Source organism: Protopterus annectens, chromosome 4.part0, assembly GCF_019279795.1.
Source record: "Protopterus annectens isolate FY-2018-M chromosome 4.part0, PAN1.0, whole genome shotgun sequence".
Lineage (NCBI taxonomy): Eukaryota > Metazoa > Chordata > Ceratodontiformes > Protopteridae > Protopterus > Protopterus annectens.
The window spans coordinates 477,315,263-477,340,568 of NC_056733.1; the positions used below are offsets into that span (position 1 = coordinate 477,315,263).

Here is a 25,306-nt window from a genome sequence, read left to right on the forward strand (position 1 = left end):
AGTTGGTATGATGTGTAAGCCACTACAGTTCACATTCAACAACCCCAAATTATTTAATTCCTCTTTGTGAAGCAAGACATGTCTTAATACTCAGATATTACACATGAGCTGTCAATGCAAAAAATAAAATAAAATAAACTGAATGCTGATACTGTCCCTGGAGACAGAAGTCGTAGCTAGTGACCATAGGAAATCCCAGCCTAAAACTGATGAGGAGATGACATGATCTGAGAGATATGACTGCAAAATGGTTAATAAGCTTATGAAAACAAGCACCAATGCTGTTGTCGATCACTAAAACATAAACCTGGTAGATAACAGCCTTTATATGACCTTATAACTTCAGTTTTGTATTCTCATATTGTGTATCCACACAAAATCTAAACCATAATCATAGAAATTGATAATAAGTGAAGTCATTTGAGGTGCACAGCTTGTCTAAAATCCTCACTTACCTAAAGACATAGAAAGTCAGAAAAAATAATGTATGCATGCGTGTATCACATTTTAGTTCATAAGAAGTGTAGTTTTATGAATGTGGAAAACAAATATTTTTGATCACTCAGGCCTGTAAAGGAATTAATTAAGGGACAGATTAGAACACAAAATATGACCTACAAGGATTGACTAGTTATGCTGCTGACAAACTACTTTGCAATGTTCAATTGTTCTCTCATCAGACACTTTGGCCAGTACAAACTTACACCCAATATACTAACTGTCCTGCAGAGCTAAAATCCGATTGCACTGACATTTTTGCACTAGGCCACAGAAAATGAAAATGTTTTTGTTGTTTGCTGTAAAATGCCAGCGCTGCTAAAAAAAACCCCAGAAAAGTGAGTTTTCAAGTTATTTAATTTAATTTAAATTTTTATTGATTGATAATTGAATAATGTTGTAGCTGACCGTCTGCATTGTGTTAATCTTGTAAATCCTGCTCTTTCAAAGAACAATTTTAAAGGGCAATCCAGAGAGAAAATGTACTCCACAGTAATTTAAAATCTGCTCAATTTGTATAGCTAGCAAAAATCAACCAAATCTAATCAGTCTAGTATTCACAGATCAATTAGTTAATACAAATTGCTTTTAAAAGTTGTGTGGCATTATAAAATTCAGTTAATTGCAGTGGTAAAACTGTTACTATGTTCAGCTGGAGGACAAATTAAAACATGAAAACTCCAGCATTAAAAAACAGAATGAGATGAAAGTATATTTATGTATGGTATTACATGTGAACTTACTGCATATCTGTAAATCAAATGGGTCTAAGGCAACCCATTCCAGGGACTTAAATATGGCATGCAACATAAATAGGACATGATGGAGGGACAGATTTATCTCCCAGTGACTACCACGTCTTTGGAATGGGCTACCAATTCATGTGAAACAGAGCACCTCTATGACACTGTTCAAGAGGAACCTGGATGAGTGAATGGGGCACCATAAATTCTTACTGGGGCTAGTGCCCACAACCCTCCTGGACATGGACAGTCATCATTAAATCCAATCTTGGGTATTGACTAGTACCTTTACAGTATTACATTGGGTTGAAACTACTAGGCTTGAAATGACCTCTGGGTCAATAGCCTAGTAATCTCCTGTGATCCTGTGTTGAACTGCTTACATTCTTATAGACTCTTAGCTTAAGCACAGAGATACATTAATGCTACAAGAGTTGAAAGAGAAATGGAAAAGATGAGGAAAGGATGGAAGGGGATAAGGTAGGGGCAGAGTAATAAAAAAACAGGAAGTAGAGAGTGGTAGGATATACAAATATTGTGTAGAGTCTGGTGAAGGCCTGGACTTGGTATTAGAACAGAGGCACAGGTGGATAACAAGATGGGGAATATAATATCTTAATAACATAGACTAAAAATGTAACTGTAACCAAAAACACAAAAAGTTCCGTACCACCGACAGAGAAGTCAATTCTTTAATTTTCCAACAGACAGTAAAATCCAACAAAATGAGCGCTTTCGTCTGCCCAAAGCAGACTTCAAGAAGTCTGCTTTGGGCAGACGAAAGCGCTCATTTTGTTGGATTTTACTGTCTGTTGGAAAATTAAAGAATTGACTTCTCTGTCGGTTATCTTAATAACATGTCATGGACTAGGCTACTAGGCAACCTTCAAGTGTTAGATGGTTGATGAAGCCAGATCTGAACTTGACCTGGAATTACTTATAAATTTAGATACATATTGGAAGAGCTGAGAATAAAAAGGAAGAGTGAGGGAGGTGGATGAGGTTGAAAGGACAGAAGACAGATTGAAATAGTACTGTGTAACAATTGTAGCTTAATCAGCAGGTGGTTAACACTATATAACACAACTGATAAATTAAGTAGTAGGATTACTTGTTTTTTACATATTAATTAACAGATAATTAGCACTATGTAATAGAACTACTATATTATATTAGTAGAAAGTAAAGACTCCCAAATGAGCTCCAATTACCTCCAGGAACCAAGCGAAATAGCAATACAAAGTCACAAAATTCTCCAGGAGGCAGGCTGCATAAACTTCAAATCAGCATATAATAAAGTCTGCAGTATCAAAATTTCAACACCAATGTAACAGAGACGAAACAGGAACAACTCCACTCTAATAAAACACAGTACTGCTTTATTTAGACCTCACACAAGCGCTTTCATTACTGCTTCTTCAGGTGTACAGAAAAAGTCAAAATAACACCTGTTTAAATACTTAAGCCAAGCACATGATCACTTAACTTAAAGGTAACTCAACAGATAAAAACTTGTCATAAAGACAGTAGATCATTATTCCATCATAAATACAAATATATAAAGAATAAAAATACAAAACATGAATCATTAAACAGATAAAAATACATAAAAACATAAAAACATGCAATAATCTATCACCTACGCAATTTCCTTTTTTCAATACTGGTTTCATAGGCATAATATCATTCAAGCCATGACCAAAGGTAGCCCTCAGCAGGACAATCCATCTGGCTTCAACCTCCTCCGTCCTTCCCCTAATGTCACTAAATCTATCATTGGGAAGAATTCTAGATATGATCATGTATTTAAAACAATGACTTAAGCCTTTCTCCAAAACATGTTTGGACAGGGCATTAACCCTAGATCCTTTTGCAATGTGGTAAGTGTGTTTCCTGATTCTCTCCTTCAACATCCTGTCAGTTTTTCCAGCATAAAAACTCTGACACAGGGAACACACTGCAAGATATACCACATGCTTGGTATGGCAGGTAGCATTAACCCTTATATCAAAAACTCTCTTAGTGTCAGGATGTTGAAAGGTAATTCCCTCCTTAATATAAACACACTGATTACAGCTACCACATGGTGTAGTTCCACGAATAGAATCATTCTCTTTGCAACTTCTAGGTGCACACAATCTCCTTTTAAGATTCCTCTTGTTCTTAAATGTAAAGAGTGGTACCTCACCAACTATTTCCTTTAACACAGGATCTGTCATCAAAATATTCCAATGGTCATTAAACACATGGGTATACTTCCTAACATCCCTGGTATAAGGGATATACATCCCTAACTTAGTAGCCCCATTATACACTTTCTTTTCTCTTTGCTCTCTACGAGAGAAATATGGTTTAGCTCTACCAGTCCTCAGTTGTTTGACACTAAGTCCACTGGCCTCTATCATATTCTCTTCATAACCTCTTCCCCTCAAATTCTCACTCGTTGTCTTAATCTGTTGTTCAAAGTCACTCTCTTTAACGTTTAACCTAGATGCCCTAAAAATTGATTTTGTGTGACATTGTTAAGGACATATTTCGGATGCATGCTGTCCCTACTGAGTAGACTACTAACATAACACTCCTTCCTATGTAATTTCGTGGAATTAACTCCCATGGTGTCCTTCTCTACAAAGACATCTAGAAAGCTAATACCTGTTTTCGAATATTCAAATGTGAAATTTAAAAAAGTAGTGGTCCCATTAATGTAATTTACAAAAGCTTCCAGTTCACTCTCCGTACCTCCCCACAAAATAAAAAGATCATCTACAAATCTTCTATACAAGATGATATTTTCTTTGTAAGAACTGGGGTGTACATATTCCAACTCCCAAGCTAACATTACCCCATTAGCATAGCTATTTGAACAGGAACTGCCCATTGCTACTCCATTCTTCTGGTGGTATACTTTGCCATCAAACATAAAAACATTGTTCCCCAACACAATATTCAGCAAATCCTGTATTAGGGCTACCTCTTCACCCCCATATAAATCACTGTCACATAACAACCTACTCACAAGGTCAATGCCTACAGAATTAGGGATAACAGTGAATAATGAAACCACGTCTAAAGTAACTAGAAACACATTTTCCATTCTCATATTCCTCACAGTACATTCAAATAGATCATGCAAAAAGTGTTCTGTGTCCCACAATAGTGTTTCATACTTCTCAAGCAACGGTTTCAATTTAGCATCTAAGTAAATGGATATAGGATCCGTACACCACCCTCCCCCAGAGACAATAGGTCTCATGGGTGGTCTAACCATACTCTTGTGTAGCTTGGGCAGTCCCTGTATCTGGGGTATAACATAATTCTCCATCTTAAAATATTTCAACAGTTCATTATTCAATAACCCATACTCCCCTAACATGGTTAACTCATTTGTTAATGGAAATTGTCATTTTCTTTATTTTTTCTAAAGTGATGAGCTCATAAGAACTCACGTCTGACAACATTTCAAACATTAACTCATTATATGTTCCTTTATCCAAGACCACAATGCGGCCCCCTTTATCCGCAGGTCGTATAACCAATTTACCATTATTCTCTAAGTCACGTAACGCACAAAACTCCTGTTGGCTGAGATTGTTCTTATTGTGAATTCTTTTACCACATTGTGCATTATTGTAAACTTTATAAATGTTAGCAATACAAATCTGCTCAAATGCATTTATAACCGGTAAAAGTATGGGCATATAGCAGCTAGGTTTAACAAATTTAGAAGAATTAACATCATCCGTCTGTTTATACATGGTTCTTAACATTAGATTTCTAGTGAACATTTTAAAATCAAAAATCAAATCCACCACATTCATATCAGAAGAGGGAATAAAGGTTAGTCCCTTATTCAAAAGTCTGTACTTAGACTCTGTTAAATTGTAGCTGGATAAATTAGTTACAAGTGTCTTACTTGCTGTTGAAATGCATTCTTTATAGGCCAATGATTGTCCATATTCTCGTCGTTCTTCCTCTTGTACCGTGTAATACTCCTTCCTCTGTTCTGTGAGCTCCCTCTCTTCATCCCTACTCTCCCGATCGACCTGTCTCGAACCTGTAAAGGAAAATTTAAATTATGCAGAAACGACCCATCTGCTCGCACATGTGGCTGTGCGTCTACATTGTCAGTACTTGCACTTAAACAATTTATACCATCGCTGCTGGGTTCACGATGAACCTCAGCAATGGTAACCACAGTTCTCTTCTTGGGCACAGCATCGATGGTTGCTGCATTAGATAAATCTGCTGAGGTCTGCGTAACTGCTGAATTATTTATTGCCACAACAGCAACAGCAACACTACCTTCTCTCCGTAAAGAACAAGCTCCCCCTCTTCCCAATGATAGATTTAGTGACATTAGGGGAAGGACGGAGGAGGTTGAAGCCAGATGGATTGTCCTGCTGAGGGCTACCTTTGGTCATGGCTTGAATGATATTATGCCTATGAAACCAGTATTGAAAAAAGGAAATTGCGTAGGTGATAGATTATTGCATGTTTTTATGTTTTTATGTATTTTTATTTGTTTAATGATTCATGTTTTGTATTTTTATTCTTTATATATTTGTATTTATGATGGAATAATGATCTACTGTCTTTATGACAAGTTTTTATCTGTTGAGTTACCTTTAAGTTAAGTGATCATGTGCTTGGCTTAAGTATTTAAACAGGTGTTATTTTGACTTTTTCTGTACACCTGAAGAAGCAGTAGTGAAAGCGCTTGTGTGAGGTCTAAATAAAGCTGTACTGTGTTTTATTAGAGTGGAGTTGTTCCTGTTTTGTCTTTGTTACGTTGGTGTTGAAATTTTGATACTGCAGACTTTATTATATGCTGATTTGGAGTTTATGCAGCCTGCCTCCTGGAGAATTTTGTGACTTTGTATTACTATATTATATTGTTTGCTGTTCATTAATTAGCCAGTAGTTAACACTATGTAGTAGAAACTATGTTTTAAGAGGGAGTAATACGTTCCAGTGACAAAAAACTGAGGGTAATGCTGCTCAACGCCAAGAATTTAAACCTCAAAATGCACTCACTCGAGGCTCTTCTCAAAGTGGAAAACATCGATATTTGTGCAATAACTGAGACCTGGATCAAGGCTCAAGAGAGCACCCCAGCAATTCCAGGCTACAACAACTCATACCACACATTTCGGCCACATAACCTGGACCAAAACACTAAGGGAGGTGGCATATCGATATTCATCAAGGACAACCACACCTCCAGACTAGTTGCAAAGCACAATGCCTCTGAGATCATCCAAGTGCAACTGACAATGGGCAAAACTGCAATCCAGATTGTAGCTTGCTACAGACCACCTTCCCTGCCCCAAGACCCCCACTCCTTGTTCCTCGAGGTACTGAAAAACATGAGAGTCCAACCAAACACCCTAATACTGGGTGACTTCAATTACCCAAACATCAACTGAGAAAACTACTCAAGCACAAATACCTTTGCCCAACGCTTCCTGGAATATATTAACTCAAATGCCCTGGACCAGCTTATCAACACCCCCACAAGAGGCAACAATATACTGGACTTGGTCATCACCAACATCAAGGGCAAGTGCTCCATACCTGAAGTAAATTCCTCTTTGGTTAGATCAGACCATAAACTCATCACCCTTGATATCCACATACACCCCCCCCCCCAGGAAACCACAGTGAAAAACTTCTCCAAAGCAAACTTTATGCTACTTAAGACAGAGGTGGCAAACTTCGTTACTCCCATGCAGAATGACAGTTTGGTTGAATCTGCTCTAGCCTACACAGAAGCACTCTACAAGCACTTGCGTGAGTGCATGGACTGTGCTATCCTGAACAAAACCAAGACCCATTCCTCCAAAAAAAGGAAACCAGTCTGGTGGAACCCGGCATAAACACGGTCTATAATAGAAGGAAGAAAGTACTACAAAAAAAGCATAAAAACACAGGAAGGGAAGAGCTCCCTGACCAACCTCTGCAAAAAGCTAAGATCCCTTATTAAATCCTCAAAGGTGAGCTTTGAAAGAAAAATCGCAACAGACACCAAGGACAACCACAAAGTATTTTTTAGCTATGTCAAGAACCTAAATGGCAACTCTCAGATTTGCTCTGAGCAACAACATAACCGTTCAAACTTCATGGAGCCAACTGATATTGCCAATATACTGGCAGATAGGTTCAGTGCAAATGTTACCCCTCCCTCACCCCTTAAAGGGCCCATATCTATACCAGAAGATTGCGCTACCCCCATAATCTCAGACACCCAGGTGAGAACGGCACTTTCCAAAGCAAAAAACACAACATCCATGGGACCAGACAGCATCCCAGGCTGTGTGTTACATAGGTTCATAGGTAGGCACTAGGTTATTGGGCCCTAAGGCCTATACAAGCCTAACCAAAAAGGTACCCTGGCTTTCACCACCCAAGAAAATTATTTTCCTGTGCCCCTGTCAAGCAGAACCACAGAGGTGATCCCTGGGGTGAATTTCCTATTACCCATTCAATCATCAAGATTTTTCTTGAGTGCTAATGAGGAGCTCTGTTTGACACAGATAGGTACTCTGTTCCAGAGTATGGGAAGTCTCTGGGACAGGAATCTATCCCTCCAGCATGTTCTGTTGTGGTGACAAGGTTTAGGTCCCTAGAGCGTGTAGCTCAGAGGGATTGGGATTTCTTTAAGTGAAGCATGTCCAATAGTTCTGGGTTTGACATAGCTCTGTATGTTAGGCAGAGATCACCTCTGAGTAGGCAATATGTGACAGAATAAAGCTGGGGTTTTTTGAGTCGGTCTGTGTAAGGCATCTGTTTGAGATCAGTAATCCTCTTTGTGAGGTATTTTTGCGGCCTTTCCAGTTGTTGTAGATGTCTTGTGAGGTACATACCAAAAGGGGCGTTGTACTCTATAATGGGTCTAATGAGTGATGACTTGAGGGGACACCTCTTTTTTTCTGGATGAGAAACCTTTTGTAATGAGGTGTGCCACGTAGAAGGATTTCCTGACCATTGTGGCGATGTGATTATCAAAGGAGAGACTACTGTCCACCTGTGTCCCAAGGTCTCTTATCACACTTTCAGTGTTAAGTAGACTACCACCTATGTGGTAGTTCATGGGTACAGAGTTTTTACCAAAGGGGATGACAATGCACTTTTTGGCATTGAGCTTGAGATCATGGCTTTGACACCAGGCATCTGTCTCAGTGAGGCCCTTTTGTAGGATGTCCACATCATTAGGAGTTTCGATTATGGCTCCTAGTTTGCAGTCATCTGTGAATTTAGTTAGCCGAAGACCTTCTGTGTTAGCCTGTACTTCAGAGAAGTAGATACCAAACAGGAGAGGACCCTGGACTGAACCCTGTGGTACTCCACTTGTCACTGGTCTGAAGTCTGGATTCTGTCAGTAAGTCAGTTGGCAGCCCATCTTGTGACATAGAGATTTATACTTAGTTTAGTGAGTTTATCTATAATTCCAGAGTGGGGGGTGGTGTTGAACACCTTGGCGAGATCTAGATAGGCTGTGTGAACCACCTTACCCTCATCTATGGCTTTGGTGACTGCTTCAAAGAAGTCTATCAGGTTTAGGAGACATGATCTGCCTTTTACAAACCCAAACTGTGTGGGGTCCAGAGTTTGGAGATCTCCAATGTCTTTGTTTATGAGTTCCATAATGATACGTTCCATGGCCTTGCAGACCAAGCTCGTCAGTCTAATGGGGCGGGCCCTTTGTGGAGTGGGATAACCGTTGCGGTGTGCTATTCAATGGGAACAAAGCCTGAGGTGAGGCTATGATTGAACATGGTACTTAAGTGGGGTGCCAGTTCATTCTGTAGTTCATGTAGAATGGAGCCTGTGATGTTGTTAGGTCCCATGGATGCTGTGTTCTTAGCTTTGGAGAGTGAGGTTTTTACCTGTGCAGCTGTGATTACAGGAACTTTGCATTCTTCCGGTATAAAGATGGAAGGGGGGGGGTAAAGTTAGCATTGAACTTATCTGCCAGGATGTTGGCAATATCAGTTGGTTCTGTATATTTAGTGTCATTGTGCTGTAACTCAGAGCAGATCTGAGTGTTGCCATTGAGATTCTTGACATAGCTAAAGAATGTGTTGTGGTTGTCTTTAGAATCAGTGGCAATTTTGTTTTCATAACTAGCTTTGGAGGATTTTATGAGGGATCTCAGCTTCTTACTGAGGCTGACCAGGGATTTCCCCCAATCTTGGGATTTTACTCTTTTTTTTGCAACAGTTTCCTTCTTCTGTTGTAGAGTTTGTTTATGGCAGAAGACCACCAGATTTGCTTCCTTTTTTTGGAGGATAGCATCTTAGTTCTGTTAGGGATAGCACGATCCATGTACATATGTAAGTGCTTATAAAGTGCATTTGTGTAGGATTCAGCAGTCATAACTCTATTGTCCATCTGCATGGGTGTCGTGAAGTTTGCCACTTCTGTCTTAAGAAGCATGAAGTTGGCTTTGGAGTAATTTTTTACGGTTGTTTTCCTAATAGGGGATGTGAGCGGGATGTGAATGTCTAGGGTGATTAGCTTGTGGTTGGATCTGACCAACGAGGAGCTGACCTCTGGTGTGGAACATCAGTCGGCCATGTTGTGATGACCAGGTCTAGGATATTGCTGCTGTGTGGGTGTAGATAAGTTGATCTAAGGCATTGGAACTGATGATTTCCAGAACACATTGAGCAAAAGAGTTGGTACATGAGTAGTTTTCCCAGTTAATAGTGGGATAGTTGAAATCACCCTTTATTAGGGTGTTGGGTTGTACCTTAATATTTTCCAGTGTATCAAGAAAAGAGGAGTGGGAATCCTGGGGCATGGTGGGGGTCTGTAGCAAGCTACAATCTAGATTGCGGTTTTGCCCAGAGTTAGTTGAACTTGGATAATCTCGGATGCATTATGCTGAGCAACTAGCTTAGAGGTGCGGATATCCTTAATGAATATGGACACGTCTACACCTTTACTGTTTCAGTCCAGGTTTGGTGGCTGGAAGGTGTGGTATGAATTATAGCCTGGTAATGCAGGGGTGCTCTCTAGAGCTTTGAACCAGGTCTCTGTCACTGCACAGATGTCGATGTTTTCCATTTTAAGGAGTGCCTCGAGTGAGTTCATTTTGAGGTTTAGACTTCTAGCATTGAGTAGCATTACCCTCAGATTTTGCTTGCTTGTACCTGTTATGGTGGTGAATTTGTCATTTGAACCTTGCCTAAAAAAGGCACTATAGAGGTGGCAAGAGCCTTTGCCAGTATCCGGAATCCCAAGGGTGACAGGTGCAGGCCATCTCTGGCAAAGCAGCATGGTCTTTCGATCATGTCATCCCAGGCAGACAGATACTGGATTCCCTTAGAATGACACCAGAAGCTTAGCCAATTGTTAAAGTCAATAATTTTGTCCTTGTACTGTGGTATCATTCTGGGTGATGGCAGGATGCTACTCAGGGCTAGGGTCATACCTGCCTGGTCTATAAGATCAGAGAGCTCCTCCATGTCTCTTTTCATGTAGTCCAGGGAGGTACATCTCAGGTCATTCACACCAACATGGACAATGACACAATGACAGAGTCATATTTGTACTTGTTGTGGAGTGACCTGAGGGCATGCGTTATGTGGCGGATCCTGGCACTCGACAGGCAGCTGACAGTAACTTTCTCCTTGTTTAGCCTGGTGAGTGGGACATCAGAGTGCCTGACTATAGAGTCACCTATGACTAGAGTGTTGGGTACGTTATGACTTATGGGCTATAGTTGAGTGGCACACTGAGTATGTGGGCTATGTGTCATTTGTGTTGTGTTGGGGGGTGGAGGGTGCTTGCATTTCTGCTTTGGAGGTCTTGGTTGTTTGGGCATATTTTTACTGAGAGCCTCCACGAAAATAGATGTGTGTTTTGTGCTTCTGTGTGTGTGTTTTGGTGGTGTAGGTTTTGAGGGACTATGTGATGAGTGTGGTGCGGTGCAAGTGTTTACCTTCTCCTCTTGACTGTCTAGTCCAGTCTTCGGTGAAGAGAGCTTTGCTTCCAGTTTGACTATATAAGTGCATCTCTCACATGTCGTAGTGTTGGGTGGTAGGAGGAGAGGGTTGTCTGTGTACATGAGGCAATTGCTGCATTGTCCCAAGATACCTAGATTCATCGGGTAGATAGGAGAAAACACCGGGAGCTAACCTTTAGACATGCCTGGATAGGTGCTTATTTATTAAGTACTAAAAACTGTTTTCCTCTAGACAAGTGAGGAAAGTTGAGTGCTGTAGTAATTTGTAGCTTATTTAGTGCTTACAACAAGTTCTGAACAAGTGCTGAGCTCAAAGAAACAGATTTGAGTGCTAAAACTAAAAAGCTGGCTAGTTGCAAGAGAAAATTTGAAGAGCAGACTTTATGGCGCCAGGAATAGTTTAACCTTAGTTAAGTGGGGGGGGGGGGGCTCAGGAGCTCACAAACAGTCCTGGATATACCAAATCTGTATCTGGACAAGACCTGCCACAGGAAAGGGGGGAAGTAAGCTTAGAATTTTTTTTTCATTAAAAATTTTTTTTTTTTTCAGTAAAGTGGAAGTGAAGAAAGCTGGAACAGAAGTTAATTCAACGTTAAGAATCTGAGTGGGTTGGCCTTCACAAATGTTCTCTATTAGATTGAATGAACTAATGACACTAGACTGGGAGGAGTGTCACAGATCAAATATACAGTATGGGCGGGCAACTGCAAAGCCACCAAGTATAAGAATACCACAACACTAGGGAAGGTGGGTGGGAAAATTACAGTTCCTAGCTGTAGCCACTAAATGAACGGTTTAAACAGATCAAAGAGCAAGCAGACACTAGAGAATGCTTTTAACCGTAAGCAGGCAATTATAGTAATGCACACTATTACAATTCCTAGCTGTAGAACACAGAAACCTCAAAAAATCATGAACTCCAAAACAAACTAATCCCTCACCTAAGCGCCATGTTCAACCACAGCCTCGCCTCAGGCTATGTGCCCACTGTGTGGAGCATGGCAATGGTCATCCCGCTTCAATAGGGAGGAGCCACCACCGACCCCAAGAACTATCTCCCCATCAGCCTGACGAGCCTCGTCTGCAAGGCCATGGAGCGCATCATCATGGAACTCATAAACAACAACATTGGGAACCTACAGACCCTGGACCCTACTCAGTTTGGTTTTGTAAAGGGCAGGTCATGTCTTCTAAACCTGGTTGACTTTTTTGAGACAGTCACCAAAGCAATTGATGAGGGAAAGATGGTCCACACAACATACCTTGACCTTGCGAAAGCATCTGATACCATTCCACACTCGGGAGTTATAGACAAACTCACTAACCTAAATACAAACCCCTACGTTACAAGACGGGTTGCTAACTGGCTCAGGGACAGAACCCATACAGTGAAAATAGGAAACGCTAGGTCCGACTCCAAACTGGTGACAAGTGGAGTACCCCAGGGCTCAGTCTTGGGACCTCTTCTGTTGGATATTTACTTCTCTGAGGTACAAGCAAACACAGAGGGACTATGGCTAACAAAGTTTGCAGACGACTGCAGACTGGGTGCCTTAATCGAGACTCCTACTGACGTAGATATCATTCAAAAGGTTCTCACTGAAACAGATACATGGTGACAAAATCATGGCCTCAAGCTAAATGCCAAAAAGTGCATTTTCATCCCCTTCGGGAAAAAACAAGTACCTATGAATTACCACATTGGTAGCAGTTCACTTAACAGAGAGAGTGTGATAAGAGACCTAGGGACCCAGGTGGACAGTAACCTCTCCTTCGATAACCACATCGCTACGGTGGTTAGAAACTCCTTCTACATGGCCCACCTTATCATAAAGGGGTTTGCATCTAGAAAAAAGGAAGTTATTGTCCCCCTCTACTCATCACTCATTAGACCCATTATTGAGTACAATGCCCCATTTGGAATGTACCTTACTAGACACCTGCAACAACTGGAGAGGCATCAAGAATACCTCACCAAGAGGATAATGGGCCTAAAATAGATGCCCTATACCACCAGGCTAAAAAAACTTCAACTGCACTCGGTTGCATACCGACTACTCAGAGGTGATCTCTGCCTGACATACAAGGCCATGTCCAACCCAGAACTGCTGGAAATGCTCCACCTAAGAAAAACCCAATCTACCCGAGTTACACGCTCTAGGGACCTTAACCTAACCACTACAATAAACAGGACTTGTTAGAGGGACAGATTCGTGTCCCAGAGACTCCCCCTGCTCTGGAATAAGGTCCCCATATATGTGAGGCAGAGCTCCTCATTAGCGCTCTTCAAGAAGAATCTTGATGAGTGGATGGGGAACAGGAAATTCACCACGGGAATCCCTTCTGTGGCCCTGCTCAACAGAGGCGCAGGTAACTAATTTAAAGTGGACCTGTGTGTTGAGAGACAGCCTCACAAGACTATCTGCAAATATATAGAGCTGAGTATATTTTTCTGTATTATTCTGTATTATAGAGCTAAATTGTTGCTTAGATATCTGTTGTCTTAGTGTTCTGCAAATATACAGAGATCGGTATATATTTCTTTGGTTTTATAATTTGCACTCTGATTCCTCACATCTCTGTTGAAACTGGTGCTGTTGAAACTGGTTTCCCCACCCCCCCCTTCTTGTTCTTGGTTGTAGTTTAAATTTGGTGGCTTTTGCAGTGCCCATCCCACTGTAGATTTGATCTAGGACACTCCCCCTGTCCCATCTCTTTACCGCATTCTACCTAATAAACCCTTTCTGCACTTGGTTTTAGTCCTTTTTAATTTAATTACATTTTTTCAAACTGTGTGTGGACTAATATTGCTACATACCCAAGTGTGCCAGCTTGCACTGCATGTGAATTGTTTTTACTACTGTTTTTGCTACTTTTCTGAAAAAAAAAATTGTAAGCCTGTTTCCTACCTTTCCTGTAATTAGTGTTCCAGATACAGATTTGCTGTATCCAGGACTATTTGTAAGCTTCTGAGCCCCCAAGAATTTCTGTGTTGGAGGGAAGCCTTCTAGCTTATCAGTGGGAGTGGTAAGCACTAGGTAACCTGTCTACCACATAAGGAGTGGTTCTGGCCTAGAATTTGTAGTTATTGGCCGTTTGGGCAGTCTTCCATCTCTCTCAGCTTTCTGATTTAAAGGCCTGCATTTGCACTTGTTTCTGTCCTGTAACCCTGGGCCCATTTCATTTGCTCACTCAAAAAAAAAAATTATCTGCTTTTACTGTATTTGTGTTTCTTCCTACTTTATTTTGCTTTTGCGTCATCTTAAAAGTACTCAGTTGTATTTATTACTGCTCGGTGTAAATCATTCTAAGCCTTTTAGTTTAAGCACTTGGGCTTCAGACCAGTTGTTTTACATTAGGAAGGTTTGTGGCCTGCACTGTAGTGGCAGGACAGGTAGCTTACATCCTTCTAAGTTGAGAACTGCTGATTGAGGGCTCAGTGTCTGTTATTCTAAAAGTGTATTAATTCTGTTTTAAGCACTTGGGCTTCAGGCCAGTTATTTTACATTAAAAGGGTTCGTGGTCTGCACTCTTGTGGGAGGAGAGGCTGGACTCTGCCCTTCTAGCTGGGAATTTCTGGTTAAAGGCTTATAGTGCCTGCATATTTAAACTGCTTCTTACTGAAATTGGTACACCTTGTTTGCTGTAGCATAGACTAGATCCAGGCCTGCTGAATCTAGCTTTGTTTGTATAACTTGAGCACTAATCCAGGCATTCTTTAAAGTATTCAATTGTATTTATTACTGCTTGGTAGTAACTTGATTAAAGTGTAGCTATCATTCTAAGTCTTTTGGATTAAGCACTTGGGCTGGTTTCCCCACCCCCCTTCTTGTTCTTGGTTGTAGTTTAAATTTGGTGGCTTTTGCAGTGCCCATCCCACTGTAGATTTGATCTAGGACACTCCCCCTGTCCCATCTCTTTACCGCATTCTACCTAATAAACCCTTTCTGCACTTGGTTTTAGTCCTTTTTAATTTAATTACATTTTTTCAAACTGTGTGTGGACTAATATTGCTACATACCCAAGTGTGCCAGCTTGCACTGCATGTGAATTGTTTTTACTACTGTTTTTGCTACTTTTCTGAAAAAAAAAATTGTAAGCCTGTTTCCTACCTTTCCTGTAATTAGTGTTCCAGATACAGATTTGCTGTATCCAGGACTATTTGTAAGCTTCTGTGCCCCCAAGAATTTCTGTGTTGGAGGGAAGCCTTCTAGCTTATCAGTGGGAGTGGTAAGCACTAGGTAACCTGTCTACCACATAAGGAGTGGTTCTGGCCTAGAATTTGTAGTTATTGGCCATTTGGGCGGTCTTCCATCTCTCTCAGCTTTCTGATTTAAAGGCCTGCATTTGCACTTGTTTCTGTCCTGTAACCCTAGGCCCATTTCATTTGCTCACTCAAAAAAAAAAATTATCTGCTTTTACTGTATTTGTGTTTCTTCCTACCTTATTTTGCTTTTGCGTCATCTTAAAAGTACTCAGTTGTATTTATTACTGCTCGGTGTAAATCATTCTAAGCCTTTTAGTTTAAGCACTTGGGCTTCAGACCAGTTGTTTTACAATAGGAAGGTTTGTGGCCTGCACTGTAGTGGCAGGACAGGTAGCTTACATCCTTCTAAGTTGAGAACTGCTGATTGAGGGCTCAGTGTCTGTTATTCTAAAAGTGTATTAATTCTGTTTTAAGCACTTGGGCTTCAGGCCAGTTATTTTACATTAAAAGGGTTCGTGGTCTGCACTCTTGTGGGAGGAGAGGCTGGACTCTGCCCTTCTAGCTGGGAATTTCTGGTTAAAGGCTTATAGTGCCTGCATATTTAAACTGATTCTTACTGAAATTGGTACACCTTGTTTGCTGTAGCATAGACTAGATCCAGGCCTGCTGAATCTAGCTTTGTTTGTATAACTTGAGCACTAATCCAGGCATTCTTTAAAGTATTGAATTGTATTTATAACTGCTTGGTAGTAACTTGATTAAAGTGTAGCTATCATTCTAAGTCTTTTGGATTAAGCACTTGGGCTTCAGACCAGTTGTTTTACATTAGGAAGGTTTGTGGCCTGCACTGTGGTGGCAGGACAGGTAACTTACATCCTTCTAAGTTGGGAACTGCTGATTGAGGGCTCAGTGTCTCTTATTCTAAAAGTGTATTAATTCTGGTTTAAGCACTTGGGCTTCAGGCCAGTTATTTTACATTAAAAGGGTTCGTGGTCTTCACTCTTGTGGGAGGAGAGGCTGGACTCTGCCCTTCTGAGCTGGGAATTTCTGGTTAAAGGCTTATAGTGCCTGCATATTTAAACTGCTTCTTACTGAAATTGGTACATCTTGTTTGCTGTAGCATAGACTAGATCCAGGCCTGCTGAATCTAGCTTTATTTGTATGCTTGTAGTTTGTTTGCTTGTTATTTCCCTAAAATGCTAATTACACCTAAAATGCGGCTTTTCAGTGCTTTTGTGGATCCCTAGTGATATCTGCATTGCATACTGTACTTATTTCCTTGTTTCACTTGAAAGAAAGTTACTGTTTGTCATTTTTGCATTTAAGTTACCTGTAACACATTGCATTTAAGTTACCTGGCACTTGCTCACTGAAACAATTATATAAGTCAGCACTAAAATATTAAAAGCACTACACCCTCACAAACCCCCCTTGACTACCTCATTCCCCATTGGCCCTTTTTTCAATTATAAAGGAATTTGCAATACTATTCTAGCATGTCCAAAGGTCAGTTGTCAATCTCCTCTCCGGTCCAGCTGGTGAATCTGGGAATCTTGAAGCAATGTTACAACTGCCTCATGTACACAGACAACCCTCTCCTCCTCCCAACAAATTCCAACACATGTGAGAGATGCAACCATATAGCCATACTGGAGGCTAAGCTCTCTCAACTCAGTACTGGCGAAACCAGTCAGAAGGAGAAGGAAACCACACTCACTACAATTCCAGTCTCACATAGACCTACCATGACAGCAAATCAAACACATAAACACACAAAAACATACTCGGAGGCTCTAAATAAAAATCTGCCTAAGCAGCATAGACCTCCAAAGCAGACACCCAAGCAACTGCTACCCCAAAACAAAACACCTGCAACACATAGCTCACAAAGCCAGTGTGCCAAACAGTCACAGCCCTTAAGGCTAAACAACACACCTGATACACTTGTAATAGGTGACTCTATCGTCAGGCACACTGACGTCCCGCTCACCAGGCTGAACAAGGAGAAGGTCACGGTGAGCTGCCTGTCAGGCGCTAGGATCCACCACATAACACAAGCACTCAGGTCACTCCAAGGCAAGTACAAATATGACTCAGTCATTGTCCATGCTGGTGTGAATGACCTGAGACGTACCTCCCTGGACTACATGAAAAGAGACATAGAGGAGCTCTCTGAGCACGTAGCCCAGGCCGGTATGACCCTGACCTTGAGTAGCATCTTACCCTCACCAAGAATGATGCCACAATATGAAGACAAGATGATCAATTTCAACAATTGGCTTAAGTATTGGTGTCATTCAAAGGGGATCCAGTGCCTGTCAGCCTGGGATGACATGCTCGACAAGCCATGATGCTTCGCTAGGGACTGCTTGCACCTGTCACCCCTGGGCTTTCGGATATTGACAAAGGCTCTTGCTACCCCCATAGTGCCTTTTTTAGGCAAGGCTCAAAAGACAAACCCACCTCCATAGGTATCACAAGGGATAAGAAACTAAGAGTAATGCTACTCAACGCCAGAAGTCTAAACCTCAAGATGCACACACTCGAAACTCTCCTTAGCATGGAGAACATCGATATTTGTGCAGTAACAGAAACCTGGTTCAAGGCTCCCGAGAGCACCCCAGCACTACCAGGTTATACCTCATACCATGCTTTTCGGCCCCAAAACTTGGACCAAACCACAAAAGGAGGGAGAGTATCAATATTCGTCAAAGATACCCACACCTCCAGGTTGGTGGCACAGCACGAAGCATCAGAGACTATCCATGTGCAACTAACAGTGGGTAAAACTGCCTTCCAGTTTATAGCCTGCTACAGACCACCCTCCCAAACCCAGGAACCCCACTCGGCCTTCCTGAGAACACTGGAAAATATGAAGGTCTCTCCAAACACTATTATATTGGGCGACTTCAACTACCCCTAGCACAAAGGTTCCTAGAATTTATAAACTCAAATGCTATGGAACAACTTGTTACCACTCCCACAAGAGGGGAAAACATACTGGACCTGATCATCACCAACATGGGGACTCTATGCTCCAGACCAGAAGTGTATCCCTCACTGGTAAGACCAGACCATAAACTAATCTCACTGGATATTCATATCCCGACTCCACTCCCTGCCCTGAAAAAAACAGTGAAAAACTTCTCTAAAGCAAATTTCACACTCCTCAAAACCGAGGTGGAATCCTTCAAAGCCCCCGGGCCTGTGGAAAATACGGCCCAGACCGCAGAATCCTTTATAAACGTATTCTATGAACACCTTCAGGAATGCATGGATCATGCAATCCCAAATAAAACCAAGACCCAATCCTCCAAAGGCAGGCGTCCTGTCTGGTGGACCCCAGCCATAAACAAACTATACAATGGAAGGAGGAAGCTACTACATGATAGAGCAAAATCCCAAAAAGGGAAGGCATCTCTGATCAGTATTAGCAAAAAACTACGGGCACACATAAAATCGTCTAAGGCCAGCTTCGAGAGAAAAATTGCACAGGACACTAAGGATAATCACAAGGCTTTCTTTAGTTATGTTAGGAACCTGGGTGGGAATTCCCAGATATGCTCAGAATTAGTCCAAAACGACAAAAATACACCAAACCCACAGACATTGCCAACATTCTAGCTGACAGGTTCAGCGCAAACTCCCCCCCTCCCCACCAAAAAAGCAAATATCTATTCCAGCAGAGTGCTGCCCACCTGACATCACAGATGCTCAGGTAAGAGCTGCCCTCTCCAAAGCAAAAAACACAGCATCAGTGGGACCAGATGGTGTCCCGGGCTGCATCCTACATGAACTTCAAGAAGAGCTAAACCCAAACATAAAACTACTGTTCAATCTCAGCCTTACTACAGGATATGTACCCAAAGAGTGGCGTACAGCAACAGTGGTCCCTCTCCACAAAGGTGGTGCCTCAACGGATCCTGGAAACTATTGCCCCATAAGCCTGACTAACTTGGTCTGCAAAGCTATGGAAAGGATCATCATGGACCTCATAAATAAAGATATTGGGGACCTGCAGACACTGGATCCTACCCAGTTTGGCTTTGTTAAGGGCAGATCCTGCCTCTTAAACCTGGTTGATTTCTTTGAAACAGTCACCAAGGCCATTGACGAGGGGAAGGTGGTCCACACAGCCTACCTGGACCTCGCAAAAACCTTCGATACAATACCCCACTCAGGCATTATAGATAAGCTCACCAGCTTAAATATAAACCCCTATGTCACTAGATGGGTTGCAAACCGGCTCAAGGACAGAACCCATATGGTTAGAATTGCTGGAGTCATGTCAGACTCCAAACCAGTTGCAAGTGGCGTCCCACAAGGCTCAGTCCTGGGACCTCTCTTGTTCAGTATATATTTATTGGAGGTACAGGCCAACATGGAAGGACTGTGGCTGACCAAGTTCGCAGATGACTGCAAACTGGGTGCCATAATCGACTCTCCAGCCGACACAAGCATCCTCCAAAAGGTCCTCATAGAAACAGACAACTGGTGCCAGAGCCATGGCCTCAAGCTAAACACCAAAAAGTATAGTCATCCCCTTTGGCAAAAACAAAGTGCCCACAAATTACCACATAGGTGGTAATCCATTAAGCACAGAAGAAGTAATTAGGGACCTGGGGACCCAAGCTGATAGCAATCTCTCATTTGACAACCACGTGGCCAAAGTGGTTAGAAAAACATTTTATATAGCCCACCTAATCATGAAGGGATTCACATCTAGATCAGGGGAGGTCATCGTGCCTCTTTACTCATCCCTCATCTGGCCGATAATTGAGTACAATGCCCCTTTTGGGATGTACCTTACCAGACACCTGCAGCAACTGGAAAGACCCCAAAAGTACCTCACCAAGAGGATCAAAGGGCTCAAACAGATGCCATATGCTGCCCGGTTAAAGAAACTCCAGCTCTACTCAGTGGCATACCACCTGCTCAGAGGCGATCTGTGCCTGACGTATAAAGCCATGTCCAACCCGGAATTAATGGACATGCTGCACCTCAGAAAATCCAAATCCCATCGAGCTACGCGCTCGAGAGACTTGAACCTCAGCACAGAAATAAATAGGACATGCTGAAGGGACAGATTCATAACCCAGAGGCTCCCTTCATTCTGGAATAAAATCCCAGTCCAGGTTGGGCAGAGTCCCTCATTGACTCTCTTCAAGAGGAATCTTGATGAGTGGATGGGAGATTGTAGGTTTACCCCGGGTATCACTTCTGTGTCACTGTTAGACAGAGGCACAGTATACTAACCTCGAAAAAGGGCATAGCAAAATTAATTTAAAATGGGTGGCAAAAGCCAAACACACTCTGGCTAGGCTTATAAATTCCCTAGGGCAGATAGCCTAGTATGAACCTATGAATCTATGAACCTATGAACTAAATTACATGGGAGGTCCAAGCCAAAACATTTTAGCTAGGCTTATTTATGCCCTAGGGCCAATAGCCTAGTACCTACCTATGAACCTATGAACCTATGAGTATGATATTTCTGTGCATTAATTATCAGGTAGTTAATACTGTGCAGTAGAAGTGACATTTTAAAGGATAGCAAGTGACATTTTAAAGGATAGCATCACTGATTGTTTGCTGTACATTAATTAGCAGGCAGTAAACATGTGTAATAGAACTAATATATTAGGAACATAGCTATTTATTAGTGGTTGATACAATGTAGTGATGCTGACAGTAACAGTAAACGTTATCTCTCAGCATTTTATATAGTTTCTTGAAAAACAAGGCTACTAAAGGTAGAGACTTCCCTTTTCCTTCTCAGCAGCACCTCTGACTTATAATGGTTAAATCTAGCATACTGTTGTCCTGCTCTAACTACACCTTTATCAGTGAATGCTGGCATATAGGCTTTTGCTCCCATACAAGTCTAAACTGCAGTGAGAAATCACAGAATGAATGAATACAAATAAAAACTGGTAGAGTCTACTAGGCATAAAAGTTTTTAATAGGTAACAGCAAATTTGATCAGATTAAGTGACCTGCTGAGTTAAACAACATACAACATGCATAGGTGTTCGTGTGAATCAAACCCAGGCATACAGGGCACACCTTACTTACTACCTTAATTATTACACCAGAACGATAAGTATGGCTAGCAGCATTAGCCCAAAATGAATGTGTGTGTGTGTGTGTGTGTGTGTGTGTGTGTGTGTGTGTGTGTGTGTGTGTGTGTGTCCTAATTCTCCACCATAGAGATAATTCATTGAAAATATCCCAAACTACAAACATCACTTTTATTACAAGACCTTGCCATTTTAACAAATATGTGGCAGCTACACTGAAATAACCAAATTTGATATTTTGAGTTCTGAGTTTTAGAATTTCCAGGTGTAGCAGTTAGATGTGTTGCTCCACTTATTGCGTATATTTACCTGCAGGTGGATATCTGTTATTAAAGAAAGGTTTTTCAAAGCAGTAAAAAGGTAATGGTGTAAAACATGCAACACTAAAAGATATCTGCATACAGAAGACTTCTATACTATTATTTTATCTTATTGTATTAAATAGGAGGAGTAGATGTTAGCTACAAAAGTGCTATTTTTGAAGTAAACTATTTCACTGGCCCAGGTAAATATCTTTCACATTCAGTAATCAGCTACTCTAAAATTTGAGCAAAATAATTCTTCATATCTTTGCATTTTCTTTGAAATGTATATTTTATATTAACATTATCAATACAAAATGAATGTCTTCCATGACTGATATTCCTCCTTTAAAAAAGTTTTAAACATTTTATCAGACTGCCAAGTTATGCAAACAGATTATATTCAATGTGTACCTACAGAAGTTTATTTTATATGAACACAACTTTGTTTTATACCTTAATAAAATATTTCTCTCTATTAAACCTGACATTTTTTTTTTCAGACAAAAGTTTCCTGCCAGAAAGATGTTGAGATCACAGTGGACTTTGACCTTGCTTCTTGCCTGTGGTTTTCGAGGGATGTCATATACAGCACCTGTAATGAAAAACACAGAGTCCGCTGGAGATAAGCAAAGCCTTTCACTTCTCCAAATCATCTTGGGCTCTAGCATCCTTATAGAAGAGAAGGCCAAGCGGCCCTGGGATGCACTTGATAACCAAATAGAGTTCAAATCTGCACCTATTATTCAGTCTCGTAAAAAGCGTGGAAGTGAGGGCAATGATACTGGGGCAGACAACCATACTATATATACTCCAGAAATAAAGGAAGTGACTGCAAATGAAATTACAATATCTCAAAATGTGCCAAAGTCTGTTAACAATAATACAGAAAGTGCTCCAACTGCTTCCTCTGTGTTAACATCAACATCTGTCACAGAGAAAATATTTTCAGGAAATGCTACCACTGCTATGTATTCTGCTTATTCTGAAGTCCCTAGCAGCGTAAGTCAAGCTAAGACAACTAGCAGTTCTGAAATTTCTGTTGGCTTGCCCACTAGTTCCTATACAGAACTGCCTACAGCTTCAAGCAGCAACCTGTCTGCAGCTTTAACTAGTGATGCAACTAACATGAGTACTCAGCCGAATGCTTCAGTCACCGGTCTATGGCAGCATGCATCTGTTTCAGTGATAACAACTAGCTCTACTAAATTACTTGATCAAACGACCTTTTTAACATCTACTTCTGGAGGAAATGCAACTATTGTGTCTATTGTAGATCCTGTGAAACAGCCTGACTTAAACAAAAGCTTAACAACTGTTAACATTAAAACAACAAAGGAGCCAGACAGCTCTAGACCTACAGTAACTACTACAAAGACCATTTCTACAGAGTCATCACTTTCGGGCAAGGAGTCTAGAACTACAAGCAATCCTGGGAAATCCGAGACCATTGTGGGTCAGTGTTTGATTGCCATAGCAATTCTTGCAGCTATTGCCACAATATTCATTATCTGTACTATTGTTTTAGCAGCAAAGTTGTCAACCAGCAAACAAAACTACCGGGTCAGCCATCAGAACAATACAGAGATGGTGTGCATATCCACACTCCTGCCGGACAGCGATGGGATACCGAAAAGTAAAGTGAAGCCAAAGAGGCTGAAAACATTCAACACAAATTCTGATGACAGTGATGGGGATGATCTCACCTTAAATAGCTTTTTACCAGATCACTAGGGAACGGAGAGCATTTTTATACAGAATTTTCTAATTCCAGATTTAAAAAATCTAGCCTAATTTCTGTTATGAGTGGTTTCTGGAATAAAGCCACAGCAGTGCCAATCAGATATGATGGTCAGCAGTAAATTGAGAAGGTTCTGTACACCGAAAATCTTCCAAATGAGACCAGTTATAAATTATGTATACTGAACCGCCCTCTGATATAGAACAGTCATCCATTACACTGGGGCAATGCCAGATGCATCTTTACTTATGTGTCTTTTCTCAGGTTTGGCAGATAAACAAGTTAGGAAAAATATGTATATAACATAACTTAAGTGATGACCATTGGGCATTAAATTGCATAAAATTCATTCCATCAAAGTATTGTCAGGTAATGGTACAAGGTAGCACCTAAGTTACCCAGCAACATCACAGTAAGTTAACGCATTCTTGGTGGCACTGCCATACAATTGAAAAATAAAAGAACAAGTGAAAAAGTGGAACTCTCTACTTGTTGAAATGGAACTCACTTCCACTGAATTTCTTCTTTTTGTGGACTCTTCTGGGAGGGCTGCTGCATGTGCAGTCTATTCTAAGTTTTGTTGCAGGCCTGCCTAAGTACAAAAGGATGTTGGTAAAACAGTCCAACATATATATTCCACTGCCTGTTTCCAGTAATTAATAGCATTCTGTCATATTACTGTAAATAAGAAATAGTCACCATAAAGAATATGAATATCAAAAAATGTAAATATATGTACAGCTTAACTGTCCTTAATTTTGCCTCATATTTGCCCTATCCCTTGTAAAAATTTCTGGTAACTCACTGTGTGCTCTGCTCAAGTCAATAATGCCAGACATTAGAGTTTCTTATTTCTTTTTCTTCAGAAAATGCATGTTGATGCAAAATATGGTGTTCTATTAATTGAGTTAGAGTAATATTTAAAAGCATCATTCCTGATTGTGTGATTTTGCCCCCCATTACTTTAGCATTATCTACAATTCTTGAGAAAATAAGTTGAGAAGTATGATAATATTGAAGGGGAAATGTAAAATAAAATACTGGAATGATGCTAGTCTAGTAGAATATATGGGGAAGAAGGGGACCCAGGATCTGATAGTGGGAATAAACTTTTCTTAAGATATAAAGTAACACTTGTTTACAGAGTAAGTTACTGACTCTTGGTGTGCACTTTCAGAATGGGTGACTGAAATGGAGACCTCGGAGCCATTCAAATAAAAAAAAGCTTGGGACAAACCCACAATGGCAAAATGGGATAAAAGACTGATGCTAAGTTTTTAAGTATTTTCTATGGGCTGACCTTTTACTATTATGAGAATGGTTCTGCTATGAAATGTTGACTTTCTGAAAGCTGACATTCCAAAAAAAAAGAAAAAAACAAGTGCCTGAAATCCAAAAGGATGACCCCCCCCCCTTGTTCTTGTTTGTTTTGTAGGAGGCAAGCCCCTTGCATCTCCAATGTGGGGGCCACCCTTTGTAACATATATTCCAACTCCATGGTTGCAGCTACTCGAATGAGGTGAATCATTACTGGTGCACATTTAGAAATCAAACTGGCAATGATTTTCTATGGGAAAAAGTGCTTGGAGTTATGCCTTTTTTTGTGTGGGGTACTGAAGCTCAAGCAATTTCACCCTGAACATATGCTGGAAAGCCCAGGAGATAATCAAAATGAAAATGAGTAAGATGGATGGTAAATAATAAATGATATGATTGAGTGGTACCATTCGTTTACGTTTAAACTTTTACTTAGCATGGATGCTGA

At 40.9% G+C, this 25,306-nt stretch overlaps 1 protein-coding gene across 1 annotated transcript in view; it reads left to right on the top strand.

Moving 5' to 3' along the window:
- SELPLG (selectin P ligand) overlaps positions 1-24,892 on the top strand; it is a 327,530-nt gene extending 302,638 nt beyond the window's left edge. The window contains exon 2 of the mRNA XM_044068404.1: positions 22,304-24,892. Coding sequence (XP_043924339.1) covers positions 22,326-23,534 — 1,209 coding nt within the window. The 5' untranslated portion in view covers positions 22,304-22,325 and the 3' untranslated portion in view covers positions 23,535-24,892. The remainder of the gene's footprint in view (positions 1-22,303) is intronic.
- The last annotated feature ends 414 nt before the right edge of the window (positions 24,893-25,306 follow it).